Source organism: Rhodamnia argentea, chromosome 8 (assembly GCF_020921035.1).
Source record: "Rhodamnia argentea isolate NSW1041297 chromosome 8, ASM2092103v1, whole genome shotgun sequence".
NCBI classification, from domain to species: Eukaryota; Viridiplantae; Streptophyta; class Magnoliopsida; order Myrtales; family Myrtaceae; genus Rhodamnia; species Rhodamnia argentea.
In genome coordinates, this window is record NC_063157.1 from 1,708,760 (window position 1) to 1,727,465 (window position 18,706).

The 18,706-nt window shown below is 44.6% G+C and overlaps 4 protein-coding genes across 6 annotated transcripts; 2 read left to right on the top strand and 2 right to left on the bottom strand.

Annotated features, from left to right (window-relative positions):
- Nucleotides 1-761: 761 nt before the first annotated feature.
- On the bottom strand, nucleotides 762-10,851 carry LOC115738094. Of its 2 annotated transcripts, none has more exons than XM_030670602.2 (4): nucleotides 10,509-10,851; nucleotides 2,365-2,475; nucleotides 1,338-2,280; nucleotides 762-1,231 (listed from the first exon to the last, which is right to left on the bottom strand). In XM_030670602.2, exons 1-4 carry the CDS (start codon nucleotides 10,791-10,793, stop codon nucleotides 978-980), a joined length of 1,593 nt encoding a protein of 530 aa, XP_030526462.1. In that variant the 5' UTR covers nucleotides 10,794-10,851; the 3' UTR covers nucleotides 762-977. The 2 variants fall into 2 exon arrangements, with proteins under 2 accessions (XP_030526462.1, XP_030526461.2); XM_030670601.2 differs by lacking the exon at nucleotides 10,509-10,851 and adding an exon at nucleotides 3,206-4,465.
- On the top strand, nucleotides 5,270-13,076 carry LOC115738096 (clavaminate synthase-like protein At3g21360). 2 transcript variants are annotated; one of them, XR_007199477.1, is made up of 4 exons: nucleotides 5,270-5,635; nucleotides 7,129-7,382; nucleotides 7,628-8,039; nucleotides 12,957-13,076. XR_007199477.1 is itself a non-coding variant. In XM_030670605.2 (3 exons), the coding sequence occupies exons 1-3, from the start codon at nucleotides 5,270-5,272 to the stop codon at nucleotides 7,986-7,988; spliced, it is 981 nt and encodes a 326-aa protein (XP_030526465.1). In that variant the 3' UTR covers nucleotides 7,989-8,175. The 2 variants fall into 2 exon arrangements, 1 of the variants encoding a protein (XP_030526465.1); XM_030670605.2 differs by lacking the exon at nucleotides 12,957-13,076 and having other exon boundaries at nucleotides 7,628-8,175.
- LOC115738095 (clavaminate synthase-like protein At3g21360) lies at nucleotides 11,001-12,888 on the top strand. The gene is made up of 3 exons (XM_030670604.2): nucleotides 11,001-11,519; nucleotides 12,025-12,278; nucleotides 12,507-12,888. The coding sequence occupies exons 1-3, from the start codon at nucleotides 11,154-11,156 to the stop codon at nucleotides 12,865-12,867; spliced, it is 981 nt and encodes a 326-aa protein (XP_030526464.1). The 5' UTR covers nucleotides 11,001-11,153; the 3' UTR covers nucleotides 12,868-12,888.
- A 91-nt stretch (nucleotides 13,077-13,167) lies between the features above and the next one.
- Nucleotides 13,168-18,335, bottom strand: LOC115738092 (lysM domain receptor-like kinase 3). The gene is made up of 11 exons (XM_030670597.2): nucleotides 17,375-18,335; nucleotides 16,724-16,801; nucleotides 15,892-16,191; nucleotides 15,396-15,541; nucleotides 15,214-15,303; nucleotides 15,014-15,119; nucleotides 14,652-14,803; nucleotides 14,464-14,561; nucleotides 14,237-14,387; nucleotides 13,891-13,998; nucleotides 13,168-13,655 (listed from the first exon to the last, which is right to left on the bottom strand). Exons 1-11 carry the CDS (start codon nucleotides 17,970-17,972, stop codon nucleotides 13,491-13,493), a joined length of 1,992 nt encoding a protein of 663 aa, XP_030526457.1. The 5' UTR covers nucleotides 17,973-18,335; the 3' UTR covers nucleotides 13,168-13,490.
- Nucleotides 18,336-18,706: the final 371 nt, after the last annotated feature.

Sequence of the window (18,706 nt, forward strand, 5' to 3'; positions counted from 1 at the left end):
AGTTGATTACTTTAGTATCACAAGTTTCAGGCACAATTCAAACCCTAGTGAGAAAGGAATTCTTTTCTTTTCCCAGAAATAAGTCAGGAAGGTTTGTGATCTGAGAATCTGAGATATTAATCTGCCCTTTGTTTTCTTTCCAATTTTGTAATTTGGCTAGAACCTCTTTAATTTTCCCTTTACTATAATTTTTTTTTTCAGTTTACAGCTCCTCAGCATTCACTTGCAGCTCTTTACTAGCTATAGAATGGAGAGGATATATCATCTTTGCGGAAGTATGAACTAGATTTGCGGCCAAACAGAACTGAGCATCCGATGAGCCAGCAGATTGAAGGCCAGGAAATAAACAAACTGACAGCCTCATAGTCTTAAGGATTGTATTGTAGAAATTGAAACGAATCAGATCACTTTACCGAGAACACAACCAAGTCTCTAGAGGAATCCCTAACTCGTTCCTGACACATTTAAGGGAAAGCAAAAACTAATGTTGGGAGAATCATGAGAAATGATCTATCAAGACACATTCACGGGAACAGACGCTACAGGGTACTCAATGGGATACATCTACATCTTTCTAAAAGCTTGTGCAGAGTCTTGCCAAACGAGTTAAATATAAGAATTAAAGAACCGCTACATTTTCCTATCCGCCCTTCAGCTGCAATACCTTCAACTACTTGCAATGGTAATAATAGACCCCTTAGGCCACCCAAAAGAAAATGCCATCACGATTGATCAAACTGTCGGAAATTGTACATGAAACAGACAACAAGTAACGCATCCCATTTGTTGACTAAGAAACCTGCAAGATACAGTAAGAGCAAAATCTGAGACAGCAGATCCATGGCTATTCTCGTCCTCTCGTGTTTTCTCACTGTGGATTTGATGCTGTGGAGGCATAAAATCTCCCAGTAAGGCCATCGAAGCAAAAGAACACAGATACCCAATCTACAAGTCAAAATTTCCAGGGATACTTTATGTCAGCTGGAGGCCCCCAGAGCTGGACTTCCTCCACCAAGGGAAACCTCATCTAATCTATCAATAAATCCTTTCCCTTCTGTCTCTAACAGTGTCGAGCTGTTGACCCGGAAACCACAAGAAGACGCCGCTTCAAACTTCGTCCACAGTTCTCTCTTAAGTGTGTTTTCGCCTGGTCTTTTGCCCATCTGGATACTCTCCGGTTCCTTCCAAACTGGAGTATTTTCAATGAGTGCCATGGTGCTGCCAACAGGTTCTGCAAAATAAAAAATAAATAAAGAAAAATCATTCCATATCTTTTCATAGGCATATTGCCTGTGTTACTTTGATCCTTTTTCAGAAGAGCTTATAAGACAAAAAACCTTGCTTTCTAGATTTCTCAATCGCTCGATGGCTTTCTAGAACAGCATTTCCTTGTGACAAGAGAGAGTCAGCTTGCTGGGCCAGAAGAGGTATGGTTTTTGTGAACTGGCCATTAGTTGTTGCAATAGTCAGCTGTTTCTCATCAGGGGGCTCCATCAAAATACAAGACTTGGGGGGAGAAATACACCAATCTGGTGAAGACGCCTTTTTCTCCAACCCAATTCCCAGTTTAATATCCTGTCGTGTCCCCTGAAGCTCTGGATACCTCATGGCGAGACCATCTGAAGCTCCGTCGCCAGAGGATTCCGACAATTCTGACAAACTGTAGTTATTCAATCCCACAGGATATGGAGTTGACTTACGGACATTAGCATTTCCCCAATGAGAAGATTCAGAGATGGGTTCGAGCAATGAACAGGACTTCGGTGGTGACACTTTAAAGCAAGGTGTCATCATGAGCAAGGAGCAGTCCCTCTTTGATAGCACCACTGGAGAAACAAAACCCAGCTCTTCAGTGCTGTCCTTCCTTCTCACAAGAGTATCAAAGGGTTTATTTGGCGTTGGATGTATAGCCACATCTTTCAGCGAGTCGTCTTTAATTTCTTGAGGTAGAGCAAGTGAAGGTGGTGGAGCAGTGGCCGAAGTTATCTTCTCCAGTAGAGATCTAGATGATTCCTGGCATGTGGATGACAATGCTCTTGATATTGGCAAAGGTGTGAGCATGAACACTTGCCTACCTCTTTCAACGGTACAATCAGCACGCCAGGATACAAGAGGAGAAGGAGAAATCAGTGAATCCATTTTGGCTTGCTCTGGGCTTTCAATAACAATGCTTTCATCGTCTTGGACAGGAGAAGCTAAGACTGCCGGAGACGGCTCTACCGCATCCGTAGGCTCGATGGGAGGACTGGAGAAAGCCTTCTGCAATCTGGAAGGCCATGGCTGCAGACAAAGATTATCAGCAGCTTGATTGGGGAATACAGTATACCCACAGAATTCTACCATAAGAAATCCCGACAATCAGACCTTCAATGACGACAGCATTTCGGACAGGAAGAGTGCCAAAGACTCAACTTCTTTTTTCCCCTGCTTGCTCATTTCTTGGAGTTTAAATGCTTGGGCCACAAGTTCATCGACCTGGGAAAAAGCATTGAATGCAATCATTAATTACCAAAAGGAAAAGAGTCTATAATGGAATTGGGACAGTATAGTTTTATGTGAAAAACTCATCACTAGGTTGGCTAAATCCTGACTGTCATAGCAACACAACGAGAACATCCCAATGAAGCTCTCCATGAAGAAAAGGGACAAAAATCATTGGGAAGTACATTTTTCAAGTGAAGCAGGGAAAAGGTTCATAAACATTCCGGTGGAACATGAATCAATCCTATGATTATGCTCCACTGCAGATTTCACACAGAGTTCAAGCAAATTCACCACACAACAAATTCCACCCTCATCCTCCCCGACAATCCAATGCCCGGCGAATCCAAACGCCACAATGTCATCCTCCTCATATACTCAGAAACCTAAATAGCATTGTCGGGTGTTGAGACCTTGAAGATTAATCACAACTGAAGAGCCAGCAAAAACTAGCCTATATTTTCACGATCTCATGCCACTTGAGCTCACGGTGAACAACTGGTCTACTTTCTTGCAGTCTTATCACCACACAGTGAGACCCAACAGCAATTGACACCAACACGAATCACAGGAAAAAGTCCAATTCCAACCCATGAACTCCACTTCCCGACTAAGATCCACGGGCAGACAAACCGAAGCCAAATAGGTCATATAGCCCAAACCTAGGGTTGTCCACGCACAGCGAAATGGCCAAGAAAAGGAATCATCTTTCTCATTCCATTACCCGATGCACGACGTTGGAGAGATCGGACTGGATGAGCAGCAACTGGTCGAGCGAGTCCCCGTCGTCCTTTTCTCGTACTCCATCCTCGACCTTGGGGTTGTCGATTCCCATGGGCGTGGACGGAGGGAGCGATTTCTTACTCGGATTCGCGGATGGTTTGGAACTGCACTTCGCTATGGCGCTCTTCGCGAAGTCGTTGACCGCGTAGCCATTGTTGCAGTTGTTGGGCAGTTCCTTCAACGCCTTCCTTCCACTTCGCGCTCGGCTTCTCTGCATCTCTCTCTCTCTCTCTCTCTCTCTCTCTTCTGTGAGTCTCTGCAAGTGACTGTGGTTGTGCTTTTTTGAATTCCAGTTTCGGTTCTCGAATAGGCGGGCAAACATAATATTAAATTTCGCTAATTTCTATGGATTGGGCCGAGTTCTATCCGAGCCCATGATCACCCGAAATTTCTGAACCGGGTCGCAGAACCCGTTCTTGTCCAGCCGAGAAAATATTCCGTGGTTGTCTTGTCTAGTACCACGTTACAGGATGACGGGGCACGCTTTTTTGGTGAAACCCAATCACAACTTGACACGTGTGGATGATCTGGACAAATATTAAAAATATAAAAATCTAGCTGGAATTTTTCTGGTCTCCCCCATCTCCTCCGTCGGAAGCACAAAGACCACCGGCGAGGGACCCCATCTCCTCCATTCACAGCCACCGACGACCACCCGCGAGCTCTCCTCCATCCTCAGCCACGTGTTCAAGCCCCCGCCAGTGCTCGTCAGACTCGTCCAGATCTCCAGATCTATGGAGAGTAAAGCAACCTCTCATGGGCATCACTCGCGGCCAAGGCTCGACGGAGGGATTTAGGTGACGCCGACGACGAAACTTTGGCCGCGAGCACCCAAATTTCCAAATCTCTGGAGCCTTGGACGCGAGCGATGACAGAGAGATGTAGATCGACGACGGATCCTTGGCCGCAAGGACCCAGACTTCCAGATCTCGATTGGAGCCCCAAAGGACATCGCCCTAGAATCCTTCTCATTGTCCGCCTACCTCCATCTCGTGTTGCTGCAACAATCGACTTGAACAGCAGAGGGAAGATGAACCCAGATTTCCTCCGTTTGCCTCCAGGCATCCTCCACGTTTTTTCTCATGGCCGGCTCATGATGTCTGCCTGGAGATTTATTCCTTTTGCACTCTCGAGTGAGAATCCCCTCCCACCAGATGTATGGGCTCCAAAGGGAAATTCTCTCCTCCATGCCTTGCCCGTGTTCTTGCTTCATGTGCTGACAGCACGACGGACGAGCCGCCGCGTGCACATGTCGAACGCGAGCCGGTGGACTCCTCGGCGACATGTGCTCGTGGGTGGCACGGCTGCGAGCCGCCACGACGACAGAGGGAGTGGCTCGGCCATGGCCATCGGCGGACTCGTCGGCTGAAAATCTGAGGTCCATGGCCACCGGCGGAGTGCTGGGAACGAAGCACAAGAGAGAGAAAAAAAAGAGAATGAAATTTTTAATTCATATCCACGTCATTGACACTTGGCAATATATAATTGGTTGTCAACAAAAAATTTGTGCCACATCAGCCTGCGAGTGCCTGGCCGCCATTTGTCGCGAAACGTCAGGCTTTGTCCCCACAGGAAATATTTGATGATTCCCTAATATCACTCACAGGCAATATATAATTCATTAGGCTTTGTCCACCCACATGGAAAAAATATTCGGTGGTTGCCTAGTATCACTCATAAACAACATATAATTGGTTGGACTTTGTCGAGAAAATTCAATGATTATCTAGTATCACTCACAAGCAATATATAATTGGTCGCCAATTATATATTGTAAGTGGTACTAGACAATCACCGATTATTTTCTCCGTGTGGGGGGACAAAGCCCGACGCTTCGCGATAAATGACGGCATGTATGAGTGGTACTAGACAATCACCGAATATTTTCTCCGCGCGGGAGACAGCCCGACGCTTCACTACAAATGGCGGGCACTCGCATGACCTTCGTCATCATACTCGGCACGAAGCGCTCTAGACAAACCAGTGCGAACTCTGAACATTACGCATGGCAGAGTTGACTCTTTTCACGGAGACCCGCCTGCCTCACCAGAGATCGTACGGCGGCGTCCTCACCCCTTCGGTCCTAGTTCCGAACGCTGGGATTCGACCCTCTCCCTCTCTTCTGACCCAAGCCATCAAGACCCAGAAGCCGTACCTCGAGTCTCTGATCAACAAGGCCGGGGCTCTGCTGCTCCGGGGCTTCCCGGTGAACTCCGCTTCTGACTTCAGCGACGTGGTCGGGGCGTTCGGGTACGAGGAGCTGCCTTTCGTCGGGGGAGTTGCCCCGAGGAACAAGGTCGTAGGCCAGGTTCTCACGGCCAACGAGTCGCCGCCCGATCAGAAGATCCCCTTCCACCATGAGATGGCTCAGGCAAGTCACTCACTCCCTCCTCCTCCTCCTCCTCCACCACAGTCCTCTGATCCTATAATTTACGTCAAAGGGTCTCAGACTTTTGCGGTTCCTGATTAATATACTTGATCATGACGAGGTATTTTCGCTTCCAGTTTCAGCGTGATTCGAGTGTAGATTTCATTGAGTGCGTTCTTTGGAAAAGTGAAAACGTTAAAAAGGTTACCCTTTCCTGACAAAAAAAAAAATCAGTTTTCGGAAATATTTTTGTTGCTATGAACAGCTAGAATCGTCACGATGCTTATGGTTTTTACTCTCTATATCTATGGATTCTATCTATTCCTCTGCTAATGTTCAGGAGTATTAGAGCCTGTTTGGTAACGTTTATGCATAAAAAATTCTGTTCTGTGAATGAGTTTTAAAAAATCAGAACGTGTTTGATAACTACGTAAAACTTCTATTCTTGGAACGGAAATGCATTTGGTAATCGTACAAAATTTTTGTTCTTGAAAATAATTTCTCTTCTCAATTTGTCATTTAAATCAGATAATTTCATAATCACATTTGATGACTTTCCTCAAACCTCACAATTGCGATCCTCATACACCATGGTATCTTTTTGACCAAAATAGGTATGATAGGTATGCTTTAGATTCGCTCCTTGAAAGCATAATACGCTAAAATTATTGTTTTCTCATGCTTCTTTTGAGGTTATGCAAATGTCAAGAATGAAAAAGATTGCTCTGATTGTCTTTTCTTTCTCAAAATGAATAAAATCGGTCTCTGTCGGTTTTACCCTTGGATACCATGTGAATGATCACCGATGCGGTATGGTACTTCGGCAATAAATCAGGCAGGGCTTAGGAAAAATCAAAAGGCAAAATCACCAAAAACAAGATTGGCCAATTGAATTGACTTATTTCCTACTTTTCCAAATTTTTTTAGAATTTTCGTAATTTTTTTGGTAATATTTGCCTATGAGGGGGAAAATCATCATTTGAGATAAATCGGAAGGAAAAATCATCAAAAATAGGATTGCCCAGTTGACATGACCCATATCCTAGTTTTTGAGATTTTTTTTGGAACTTTTCGAATTTTTTCTGATTTTTTTCCAATTTTTTTAGAATTTTGATGAATTTTCATTTTTTTTATTTTTTGATCATTTTATTTTTTAAATTTTTTTTGTTAATTTTCCAAATTTTTATTTTAAAAAAATTATCCGGACGGGGTCGGGTTGACCCGGCCCACGCCTTATGGGCGCCTGACAAAAGTGAGAGAAGACTATGATTGCCTTTTTGTTTCTCAAAAGTGTTCTTTTTTTTTTTAACCAACTTTTTTTTATTCTTATTTTTTGTCCAAAAGTGTTCGAGAGAGCAGAATCAAAATCAGAATTATTTGCGTTACCAAAAATGTTTCTAATTATTTTTTGTTTCGGAGAACAAAATCAACAGGCTCTTAGTTCCTTTTAGTACGTCAGGCCTTGTTTAATGAGTCAATCCCATCATCATCAACAGGTTCCTGAATTCCCATCCAAGTTGTTCTTCTTCTGCGAAGTTGAACCGGGGAGCGGCGGAGAGACGCCTATTGTGCTCAGCCATGTCATCTACGAAAGGATGACGGAGAAGTACCCGGATTTCGTGCGGCAGCTGGAAGAGCACGGATTGATCTACACTCGGGTACTAGGGGAAGAGGACGATCCCTCTTCCCCGATCGGCCGCGGATGGAAATCGACATTCTTGACCGATGACAAGAGCTTAGCCGAGAAAAGGTTTGTGCTTCTTACAACTTACATGGTTGTGCAGACATGATTCTACTCGGCAACTAATCGAGCCACCATTGTGATTTGTTTTCCCGAATTTTGTGGAGAGTGATCTGGGTAATTGTTACCTCGATCCTTTGTCTCTCTTGTATTTAAAATGTATCACTTTCAGTAATCTTCTTGATCTGTACATGTTTTTCAGCAATGGTTTAAAGAGACATCCTCACTATAACCTCTCAAAAACATTTTGCCAGAGCTGCTCGGTTGGGCATGAAGCTGGAATGGACAGGAGACAGCGTCAAGACCATCATGGGTCCGATCCCAGCAATCAAACTTGACAGGTCGCGGAACCGCAAGATCTGGTTCAACAGCATGGTGGCAGCGTACACTGCCTGGGAAGACGCAAGGAACGACCCCGTGAAGGCAGTGACCTTTGGCGACGGCAATCCCTTGCCCAGCAACGTGGTGCACGACTGTCTCAAGATCCTCGAAGAAGAGTGCGTCGCGATTCCCTGGAAGAAAGGCGACATCTTGGTGCTGGACAACTGGGCCGTCCTCCATTCTCGGAGGTCGTTTGATCCGCCACGCCGTGTGTTGGCTTCACTTTGCAAGTGAATCACAGGCACTCGGCTTTCGCACTGGGATAGAGAGGTGATGAGCATGAGCTATGTAGCACATCAACTGGACAATTCTAGTGCATAATCAATCCCTGATCTCAGCCATGATGGTTGGTGCATATGATCATCACTTGAGATTGTACATATAATTGATCTACAATAAAGATATTGGCATGGTCCTTCAATCCTCAAAACTGCACGTTATTGTGAACTTTTAATTGAATGAATCCACAAGCACTATTTCTGTCTGAAAGTGATCTGAGGATACCAAAATCCGCACAACGAGAGATGGCAATATGGGTCAAGGACGATATTGTTCACATCAACAAAACAGAACAGCTCGCTTGATAAAAAAGCAGGGCAACTCGTCCTGACTTCACAGTTACAATTTACACTGGAACTAATTTTCCTGCCAAAATAGATTTATACTTCCGAATGATAATGCAACTAGATAGAGAAAAAATTAAGACTGGCAAGAAAGAACAATAGAACGTATAGAAACAGCCGTCCATATCTGCCTTTCGTATACACGCATGGCTCAAAGAAGTCACGAGAGGCGCCCTTAAGCCATGGGAATGAGAGATTTTTTGAACCCTCACTATCAACGAGGCCACTGAGCACTTGGCTGTTACCAGCGAGAGTAACTTCCCACTCCACCAATGACGAGGATTTGAGAGAGGGTAATCACATCTTGCTTCATGTCCGGCCTTAGGATGGGATCATCATCCACGCATTGCTTCGCCAACATGGCCACCTAACAAAAGAGCCCCACCAAAAGTTTCTATGAGATACCACCCCAAGCACATTTTACACTCCGTTGTTTTAAGTTTGTGACCCTAGTTAGGCACAAAAAGAGCTTGAATTCTTTTCCAGACCATGTATGGTAATCTTGTCATGTCACGGTGATGCTTCATAGCTTTACACCATTTGTCACGCTAATAAATGCCTGGTAAAGAACTGTATAAGATCGCAAGGCCACTGCATATTACCTTGTATACACAATTGTGAGGATACAAATCCATCAGATTGGGATCGATGCGGTCTTTCATACTTGACGTGTTCGTGGAGTCTGGTGAGTTCCTAAGAGCTGCTAACATCTGCAGTTGTGTTAGCATTATGATTAGTACAATTCAAGGCCATCTTTCTGCATATTTTACTACATTTAGTCATGCCCAATGGCCAAGCCAAGAGAATAATGACTTGAGACCGATTTCAGAAAGAAGTCTAAAATCTCTATACAAGTATAGAATATAATCTAAGATTGAAGAGACTATGGATATGTGCCGGAGAACTTTCCATGAGAACTTACAATGGATGCCAATGAACGACTTTCTGTACTTTTCGTCTTCCCTGTGGCTTCAGTGCGTATTGTGGCCTCCTTTCCAGATGTGATCTCGAAAAGGACAACACCAAATGCGTATACGTCGCTCTTGGTAGTGGCAAGGCCATTATTCAAGTACCTAAAACCACCAACAAAATTAATAAACAGCTGACTAAGGAGGGACAGAGTGGCCACATAAAAGTTTCAAATCTTACTCCGGAGCCAAGTAACCAAATGTCCCAACAACTTTTGTGACTGTGGCTTCTCCTTCGCCTGTTTTCCGACAAGCTTTGCCAAACCGAAATCTGAAATCTGACGGAAGCAAGAGGAAAGTACTTAAGTCAGCAAGATGCATCAAATGGCCAATGGGATCTCATTAAGAAAGTCAGAAAAAACAAAAATGCCTTTGCCCTAAAGGAACCAAGGAGTAAGATGTTGCTCGTCTTGATTTCTCGATGAACATAAGGATTCTTAGCATGCTCATGAATGTATTCTAGACCTCTAGCAGCATCAAGCGCAATCCGTACCCTCATAATCCATGAAAGCGAAGTATGACCTAGCAACAGTATTTGCACATCATCAAAAACTCAAACAGACAGGTCTCAGCTGAAACATGTAACAACATATTTAGCGCATCGAAATGCACAAGAACCAAATCTTCTACTTCTCCGAGTACGGTCGACGATCCCGAACTTGAATCATTCCTATGATTATGCTCCACTGCAGATTTCACCCAGAGTTCAAGCAAATTCACCACACAACAAATTCCACCCTCATCCTCCCTGACAATCCAATGCCCGGCGAATCCAAACACCACAATGTCATCCTCCTCATATACTCAGAAACCTAAATAACATTGTCGGGTGTTGCTTGAGACCTTAAAGACTAATCACAACTGAAGAGCCAGCAAAAATTAGCCTATATTTTCATCATCTCGTGCCACTTGAGTTCATGGGGAACACCTGGTCTACTTCCTTTCAGTCTTGTCACCACACAGTGAGACCCAACAGCAATCGACACCAACACGAATCACAGGAAACAGTCCAATTCCAACCCATGAACTGCTCCAAACCCACTTCCCGACTAAGATCCACGGGCAGACAAACCGAAGCCAAGTAGGTCATATAGCCCAAACCTAGGGTTGTCCACGCACAGCGAAATGGCCAAGAAAAGGAATCATCTTTCTCATTCCATTACCCGATGCACGACGCTGGAGAGATCGGACTGGACGAGCAGCAAGCGGTCGAGCGAGTCCCCTTCGTCCCCTTCGTCCTCTTCTCGTACTCCATCCTCGAACTTGTGGTTGTCAATACCCATGGGCGCGGACGGAGGGAGCGATTTCTTACTCGGATTCGCGGATGGTTTGGAGCTGCACTTCGCTCTGGCGCTCTTCGCGAAGTCGTTGACCGCGTAGCCATTGTTGCAGTTGTTGGGCAGTTCCTTCAACGCCTTCCTTCCACTTAGCGCTTGGCTTCTCTGCATCTCTCTCTCTCTCTCTCTCTCTCTCTTCTGTGAGTCTCTGCAAGTGACTGAGGTTGTGCTTTTTTTGAATTCCAGTTTCGGTTCTCGAATAGGAGGGCAAATATTACATTGAAGTTCACTAATTTCTATGGATTGGGCCGAGTTCTACCCGAGCCCATGATCACCCAAAATTTCTGAACCTGGTCGCAGAAACCGTCCAGGGGGGCGACATATGGCGGCCAGGCAACGGACCTTCGTCGTCATCCTCGAGACGAAGCGCTCTGGACAAACCAGTGCAAACTCTGCACACGACGCATCCTCGATCCAGGAATCACAAAACCAGAAACGACGACTACTGCGAAATAGAACGAAGCCCCGACCATGGCGGAGTCGACTCTTTTCACAGAGACCCACCTGCCTCACCAGAGATCGTGCGGCGGCGTCCTCTTCCCTTCGGTCCTAGCTCCGAACGCTGGGATCCGACCCTCACTTTCTCTTCTGACCCAAGCCATCAAGACCCAGAAGCCGTACCTCGAGTCTCTCATCCACAAGGCCGGGGCTCTGCTGCTCCGGGGCTTCCCGGTGAATTCCGCTTCCGACTTCAACGACGTGGTCGAGGCGTTCGGGTACGAGGAGCTGCCGTACGTCGGGGGAGCCGCCCCGAGGACCAATGTAGTAGGCCGGGTCTTCACGGCCAACGAGTCGCCGCCCGATCAGAAGATCCCCTTCCACCATGAGATGGCTCAGGCAAGTCACCCACTCTCTCTTCTCCCCCTGCAACCCCCAACCCCAACACACATACACACACACCCCAAAAAAAAAAAAAAAATCCAATCTTCTGCTCCTATAATTTACATCAGTGGGTCTGAGACTTTTGCGGTTTCTTCGATTAACATACTTGATCGTGACGAGGTATTTTTGCTTCCGGTTTCAGTGTGATCCGAGTGTAGATTTCATTGACTGCTCTGTTAACATCTTTTGGGAAAGTGGAAACGTTGAAAAAGTCAGCTTTTTCTGAAAAAAAAAATCAGTTTTAGGAAATATTTTTGTTGCTCTGAACAGCTACAATCGTCACGATGGTTATGGTTTTTCCTCTTTATCCTTCTTCCCAATTACTATGATGTTATACTTTTGCTGTCTCTGTAGCTTGTAAGATCTTAGTCCCCTTTATCCTCTGTTAATGTTCAGAATTATTGCTTCCTTACAGTACGTCAGTCCTTGTTTAATGAGTCAATCCCATCATCATCAACAGGTTCCTGAATTCCCATCCAAGTTGTTCTTCTTCTGCGAAGTTGAACCGGGGAGCGGCGGAGAGACGCCTATTGTGCTCAGCCATGTCATCTACGAAAGGATGAGAGAGAAGTACCCGGATTTCGTGCGGCAGCTGGAAGAGCATGGATTGATCTACACTCGGGTACTAGGGGAAGAGGACGATCCCTCTTCCCCGATCGGCCGCGGATGGAAATCGACATTCTTGACCGATGACAAGAGCTTAGCCGAGAAAAGGTTTGTGCTTGTTAGAACTTTCATGGTTGTGTAGACATGATTCTACTCGGCGACTAATCGAGCCGCCATTGTGATTTGTTTTCTCAAATTTTGTGAAGAGTGATCTGGGTAATTGTTGCCTCGACCCTTCGTCTTTCTTGTATTTAAAATGTATCACTTTCAGTAACCTTCTTGATCTGTACACGTTTATCTGCAATTCACTCTAACCTCTCATAAACATTTGGCCAGAGCTGCTGGGTTGGGTATGAAGCTGGAGTGGACAGAAGACGGAGTCAAGACGATCATGGGTCCGATCCCGGCAATCAAACTCGATGAGTCGCGGAACCGCAAGATCTGGTTCAACAGCATGGTGGCAGCGTACACTGGCTGGAAAGACGCAAGGAACGACCCCGTGAAGGCAGTGACGTTCGGCGATGGCAATCCCTTGCCTGGCGACGTGGTGCACGTCTGTCTTAAGATCCTCGAAGAAGAGTGCGTCGCGATTCCCTGGAAGAAAGGCGACATCTTGCTGCTGGACAACTGGGCTGTCCTCCATTCTCGGAGGTCGTTTGACCCTCCACGCCGTGTGTTGGCTTCACTTTGCAAGTAAATCATAGGCACTCGGCCTTGGCGCTGGGATAGAGAGGTGATGAGGATAAGCTATATAGTTCATCAACTGGATAATTCTATATTCATAATCAATACCTGATCTCAGCCATGATGATCGGTGCATAAGATCATCACTTGAGATTGTACATATAGTTGATCTACAATAAACCTATTGGCATATTCCTTCAATCCTCAAAACTGCACGTTATTGTGAACTTTTATCTAAATGAATCCCCAAGCACTGTTTCTGTCTGAAAGTAATCTGAGGATACCAGAATCCGCACAACTAGAGATGGCAACATGGGTCAAGAACGATATTTAAACTCACTTGATGGTGAATATTCACATCAACAATACAAAACAGCTCGCTTGATAAATAAGCAGGGCAACTCGTCCTCACATCACAGTTACAATTTACACTAGAACTAATTTTCCTGCCAAAAAAGATTTAATACATCCGAATGATAATATGCCTAGATAGAGAAAAAATTAAGACTTGCAAGAACGAACAATAGGACATATAGAAAGAGCCGTCCGTATCCGCCTTTCGTATACACGCACGGCTCAAAGAAGTCACGAGAGGCGCCCTTAAGCCATGGACATGAGAGACTTTTTGAACCCTCACTATCTTCCTTGCACGAGGCCACTGAACACTTGGCTGTTACCAGCAAGAGTAGCTTCCCACTCCACCGATGACAAGAGAATTTGAGAGAGGGTAATCACGACTTGCTTCATGTCCGGCCTTAGGATGGGATCGTCTTCCACGCATTGCTTCGCCAACATGGCCATCTAATAAAAGAGCCCCACCAAAAGTTTCTATGAGAAACCATCCCAAGCACATTTTACACTCCGTTGTTTGAAGTTCATGAGCCTAGTTAGGTGCGAAAAGAATTCAAGTTCTTTTCCAGACCATGTATAGTAACCTTGTGATGTCACGGTGATGCTTCATAGCTTTACACCATTTGTGACGCTAGTAAATGCCTCATAAAGAATTGTATAAGATCGCAAGGCCACTGCAAATTACCTTGTATACACAGTCGTGGGGATACAAATCCATCAGATTGGGATCGATGCAGTCTTTCATACTTGACATGTTCGTGGAGTCTGGTGAGTTCCTAAGAGCTGCTAACATCTGCAGTTGTGTTAGCATTATGATTAGTACAATTCACGGCCAATCTTTTTTGTTCTGCAGAACACTATAATTTTCCTAAATTGAGTCGTGCCAATGGCCAAGCCAACAGAATGATGACTCAAGACCAATTTCAGAAAGAAGGTAGAAATTTCTATTCAAGTATACAACATAATCTACGATTGAACAAACTGTATATCAAGACCGGATATGTGCCGGAGAACTTTCCACGAGAACTTACAATGGACGCCAATGAACGTCTTTCTGTGCTTTTTGTCTTCCCTGTGCCTTCAGTGCGTATTGTGGCCTCCTTTCCAGATATGATCTCGAAAAGGACAACACCAAATGCGTAAACGTCGCTCTTGGTAGTGGCAAGGCCATTACTCAAGTACCTGAAACCACCAGCAAAATCAATACACAGCTGACTATGAAGGGACAGAGTGGCCACATAAAAGTCTGAAATCTTACTCCGGAGCCAAGTAACCAAATGTCCCGACAACTTTTGTGACTGTGGCTTCTCCTTCGCCTGTTTTTCCAACAAGCTTTGCCAATCCAAAATCTGAAATCTGACAGAAGCAAGAGGAAAGCACTTAAGTAGGCAAGATGCATCAAATGGCCAATGGGATCTCATTAAGAAAGTCACAAAACAAAAATACCTTTGCCCTAAAGGAACCATCAAGTAAGATGTTGCTCGTCTTGATATCTCGATGAACATAATGATTCTTAGCATGCTCGTGAATGTATTCTAGACCTCTAGCAGCATCAAGCGCAATCTGTACCCTCATAACCCATGCAAGCGAAGTATGACCTAGCAATGGTGTTTGCACATCATCAAAAACTCAAGACAGACAGGTCTTAGCTGAAATGTGTAACAACATATTGAGCGCATCAGAATGCACAAGAACCAAATCTTCTACTTCTCCAAGTACGGTCGATAGAATGGACAAGAACATATCATCAAGCAGAAAATACCAAATGAGGCGAATGCAACAGCACAAGGCATCAAGCACAATGTTACCTTTGCTCTGTGGGTCATGTAAGTGATTCTTCAGTGAACCCTTCTGCGAATACTCATAAATAAGGAATAACTCATCATTGGTGGTTGCATAACCACTCAACTCCACCTGCAGAAACCAAAGCGGCACCATCTCCAAACTGAATGAAAAAGATTCAGACAGGGAATAATGTTTACTTATTTCAATGCAGAAAGGACCTTACCAAATTTGCATGATGGACTTTGCATAAAACCTTCATCTCTGCCAGAAACTCTTTCGTTTTTGTCGCAGTCATTCTTTTGATTGCAACTTCCTAAAAGAATTTAACAGACGAGAGAGCTTTCAGGTAAAGAGCATTACCCTATGAGTGAGAGCATTTGCTATTAAGATCAGGTGGTTGTGTACCTGATCATGCAACACTCCGTGATAGACAGAACCATATGTACCATGGCCAAGAAGGCTAGCGTCAGAGAATCCATCAGCTGACAACTTGACATCTTCATAACTGAAAACTACAGGCTTCTCAACATCAAATACATCAGCTCCTAGAACTGTAAAACAAAGAAGCACCTTAGCATATGAACGGAAGAGAATACCACAAAAACTTGAAGAAAGTATGGGTGAAATAGTTGCTTGGGCAAAAGAAGGTTCCAATCATTAAAATAAAATAAAAGTCTCCAATCCACATCATTCAATTGCCTGAGAGAATTGAAGTTGCTTGTGGCACCAATTTCGATGAAACTGGGGAAGAAGATGAAGACAACTTTCAGCATTATCATATTTTGCAAATTTATGTGCTAAAATTCAAAAGAAATCTAGAGAAAGCACAAGCACTTTAATGGTGTTCAACTCTAGAGGAAATTTAAGTTGTAGGCTACAGAGGCGACAGAAAGTGCGGTACCTTTTGGAATATTTATCTGGTGACTACTGGGTTCCCCATTGGTTTGCCTCCAATCCCCTGGTTTGCAGCAGATATATCTTCCTGAACCACAAAGGAAACTTGGGTTCCGAAGGATATGAAACTTATGTGGACTTTTTTCATCACAATCCTTTCCGCGATTTCCTCGGGCTTCAGTAAAGCAGCTTGATGACCTCAGTGAAATGAAAACAACGACGCATACTACAATAACACCAAGACCAATCCCCAAACTCCCTATTATCCAGCCGTATGGTACATGAGCCTTGTGGTTCTCTTTACTTTCTGCAAACAAATAATAGGCAATTACATCACAATTCCTCTTATCTACGAAGTCCAAAGTCAAAGAAATCAGAGTGATATGCACAAAAAGGGAATGCCATATGGAAGATAAGATCAGTAAGAGGAAGCTCCCCGTAAGACCAAATAAAGGGAACAATTCATGTTTGCTTCCACAGCAGAATTCGGATCCTGTTCCTCAAAATGGAAAAATAACAAAATTGGCAGTGATATCAAGAATATCTATCCATGAAGGAGAAGAAGTTACTTCCAGAAATATAAACAATGCTTTTGTGTCAACTGAAAATTTATTTGGAATATATGAAGATAATATGCAGTTTTCTTACTCTCAAAACTCTTCTGCCCTGCATCGTGCACAAAAATCACTTCAAATAATTCAGTTCTAAGTGATCCATCCCTATGCATATGATGCTCCCATGTTCACCAATAGAGGACGCAGAAAATAACCAGGAAAAGGAAACACGGAATAGCTACCTATGTGCAGCCCAATACTGGAACTCAGATACGTCATACACACCTGAAATGCTCTCCACAGATGGTGCCGGAGCAGGGGCTGGAGTAACGTCATTCTCCAATGGATAAGGCTCACCAGGAACTGCAGCATTGAATCAAACAATGAAATTAACAACGTAGAGCAATCATAAGGTCTACAGTGTAAAATTTTCGCTGCATAACCAAAGACTGGAAATAAATCAAAATCCCAATGAGAAAATCGCACGTGGATCCTACTTAAATACAGTCAGTCAGATTACTTAGTCCCAGAAATCATCTATCTGGGATAAGGCAACATCCAGAGATAAGGCAACATCTTCATACACATTAGTTCAGGCTGTAAGAAGTGTCGACACATTGTGTTTAGCTCAAAGTAATTTGACACCGTGTTAGTATAACCTGCGAACCAGGACTTCACACACTGGAATTAACTGCTACCACTACCGATCACAAGCTTGAAACATAGGCAAGAAACTTAAGGCGAAAAACAACTTCATCATTTGGAAATTGGCCGAGAACATGATCACCACTCGTATGCATCAAACAATTAAAGTCAATTTCTGCAATCGAATGCGCACACGTCAGGCAGAATTCGCCGTTTCCGACTCACGAAGCCACAACTCCACTTTCCCTCATGCTTCAGAACCAAAATCAGATTGGAAACACAGGAAATTACCTGAATTGAGGGGTATATAGTAGAGATCACCGGCGGTGACATTATCAGGGTTACTAATCCCATTCGCTTGCTCAATGCTAGCCATGCTCACACCAAACCTACTGGCCAATGACTCCACACTATCCTCTTCCTTCATCACGTAACTCATTAAGTAATTCCACAAGCCGCTCGAACACCCACAGAACAACCTCAGGGACACGACCGCGCCGGCGTCCGCCCTCCGCGTCGAATTCGGCAAGAACGCAAGCCCGTCGTAGGCCTCGATCACGGTGTCGTAAACATACCCTTCATCGGATTTCAAGGTGTAGGTGGTGTTGGTGGCGTACTTCCTCATCGTGGACAAGCAAGAACAGTTCTTTTTTACGAACACGTAGTCAAGATTGGAGTTTTCCACGGTTACGTCCGACTGCAATACGTCGAACATGGACTGGATCACGCCGAGGGTCTCGTTCTGCTCGGCCTTGAAGGCTAGAAACGATGTGCACAGGCGAGATGTGTCCGTACAGTTCATGGGCGTCGGGTACGAGCGGAGAGGATCAATGTGGAGAAGAAGCAAGCAGAGGAGGGGAATCAGAAGACGCGTCTGCGAAGAACCCATGTCTTCTGACGAGTGGGAAGCTAAATTTGGTGAAGAATGTGAACTCCGCGGATGCGATGCATGAAGTTCGAGGCGAATTTCCAAAGGGACAGTGAAGAAAGTGACCGAAACGTGAAACTGGGAAGCTGATGCTGAAACTTGGTGGGATTTTTAGAGCTTGCAGAGACTCATACAAACAAGAAGCAGAAAGGGGGGGAAGGGGGAGGGGAACCCAGAAACCAGAGGAAGCGAAATCGGAGTCTCTGAAGAAGGAATTTGCCAAAACAAGAGAGGATTCGTGTTGGCGAGACCCTTTTGGATTGCAGAAGTACAGAAGAAGAAAGGGATGAAGAAGAGACTCATGAAAGCAGAGCACCCTCTGCCATTTTCTTTTCACTTTTTCTTCTTTTCCGTGTTACCGGACCCTCTCTCTCTCTGTGTTCGCAGCACAGGACAGTAAAACAAGGGAAAGCGACTTGGGAACTTTAGACAGAGACGAACACATCAATAAGTAATGCAGATATTTCTGTGATCTCTTCTTGCCCACATTTCTTGAAAATCTTCTTTCTGAAGTCTCTGTTTTGTGAATTCTTGATGGTGGAAACAAGAAAAAGAAAGAAAAAAAATCTTCTTTTTTTGTTTGGGGTGGTGGATTTTAATGGCAGATACTCGGAGAAGTTTCGTTGCCCACAAGCTATGCAAGCCTTTTGATTATGTCCCGTTTGCTGTCTTGACACGGATCTCCCCTTCTCTCT

What these genes read in the sequence shown, in the direction of transcription:
- LOC115738094 (XM_030670601.2), bottom strand. Translation starts at nt 3,586, where the DNA reads ATGTTTGCCCGCCTATTCGAGAACCGAAACTGGAATTCAAAAAAGCAC. An exon ending in TCTCCAACGTCGTGCATCGG is followed by an intron (nt 2,476 to 3,205) that starts GTAATGGAATGA and finishes GCTTTTTCCCAG; the next exon opens with GTCGATGAACTTGTGGCCCA. An exon ending in AAATGCTGTCGTCATTGAAG is followed by an intron (nt 2,281 to 2,364) that starts GTCTGATTGTCG and finishes CTTTGTCTGCAG; the next exon opens with CCATGGCCTTCCAGATTGCA.
- LOC115738096 (XM_030670605.2), top strand. Translation starts at nt 5,270, where the DNA reads ATGGCAGAGTTGACTCTTTTCACGGAGACCCGCCTGCCTCACCAGAGA. An exon ending in TCCACCATGAGATGGCTCAG is followed by an intron (nt 5,636 to 7,128) that starts GCAAGTCACTCA and finishes CATCATCAACAG; the next exon opens with GTTCCTGAATTCCCATCCAA. An exon ending in AAGAGCTTAGCCGAGAAAAG is followed by an intron (nt 7,383 to 7,627) that starts GTTTGTGCTTCT and finishes ACATTTTGCCAG; the next exon opens with AGCTGCTCGGTTGGGCATGA.
- LOC115738095 (XM_030670604.2), top strand. Translation starts at nt 11,154, where the DNA reads ATGGCGGAGTCGACTCTTTTCACAGAGACCCACCTGCCTCACCAGAGA. An exon ending in TCCACCATGAGATGGCTCAG is followed by an intron (nt 11,520 to 12,024) that starts GCAAGTCACCCA and finishes CATCATCAACAG; the next exon opens with GTTCCTGAATTCCCATCCAA. An exon ending in AAGAGCTTAGCCGAGAAAAG is followed by an intron (nt 12,279 to 12,506) that starts GTTTGTGCTTGT and finishes ACATTTGGCCAG; the next exon opens with AGCTGCTGGGTTGGGTATGA.
- LOC115738092 (XM_030670597.2), bottom strand. Translation starts at nt 17,972, where the DNA reads ATGGGTTCTTCGCAGACGCGTCTTCTGATTCCCCTCCTCTGCTTGCTT. An exon ending in ATGGTTCCTTTAGGGCAAAG is followed by an intron (nt 14,562 to 14,651) that starts GTATTTTTGTTT and finishes TGCTTCTGTCAG; the next exon opens with ATTTCAGATTTTGGATTGGC. An exon ending in GACGTTCATTGGCGTCCATT is followed by an intron (nt 13,999 to 14,236) that starts GTAAGTTCTCGT and finishes ACACAACTGCAG; the next exon opens with ATGTTAGCAGCTCTTAGGAA.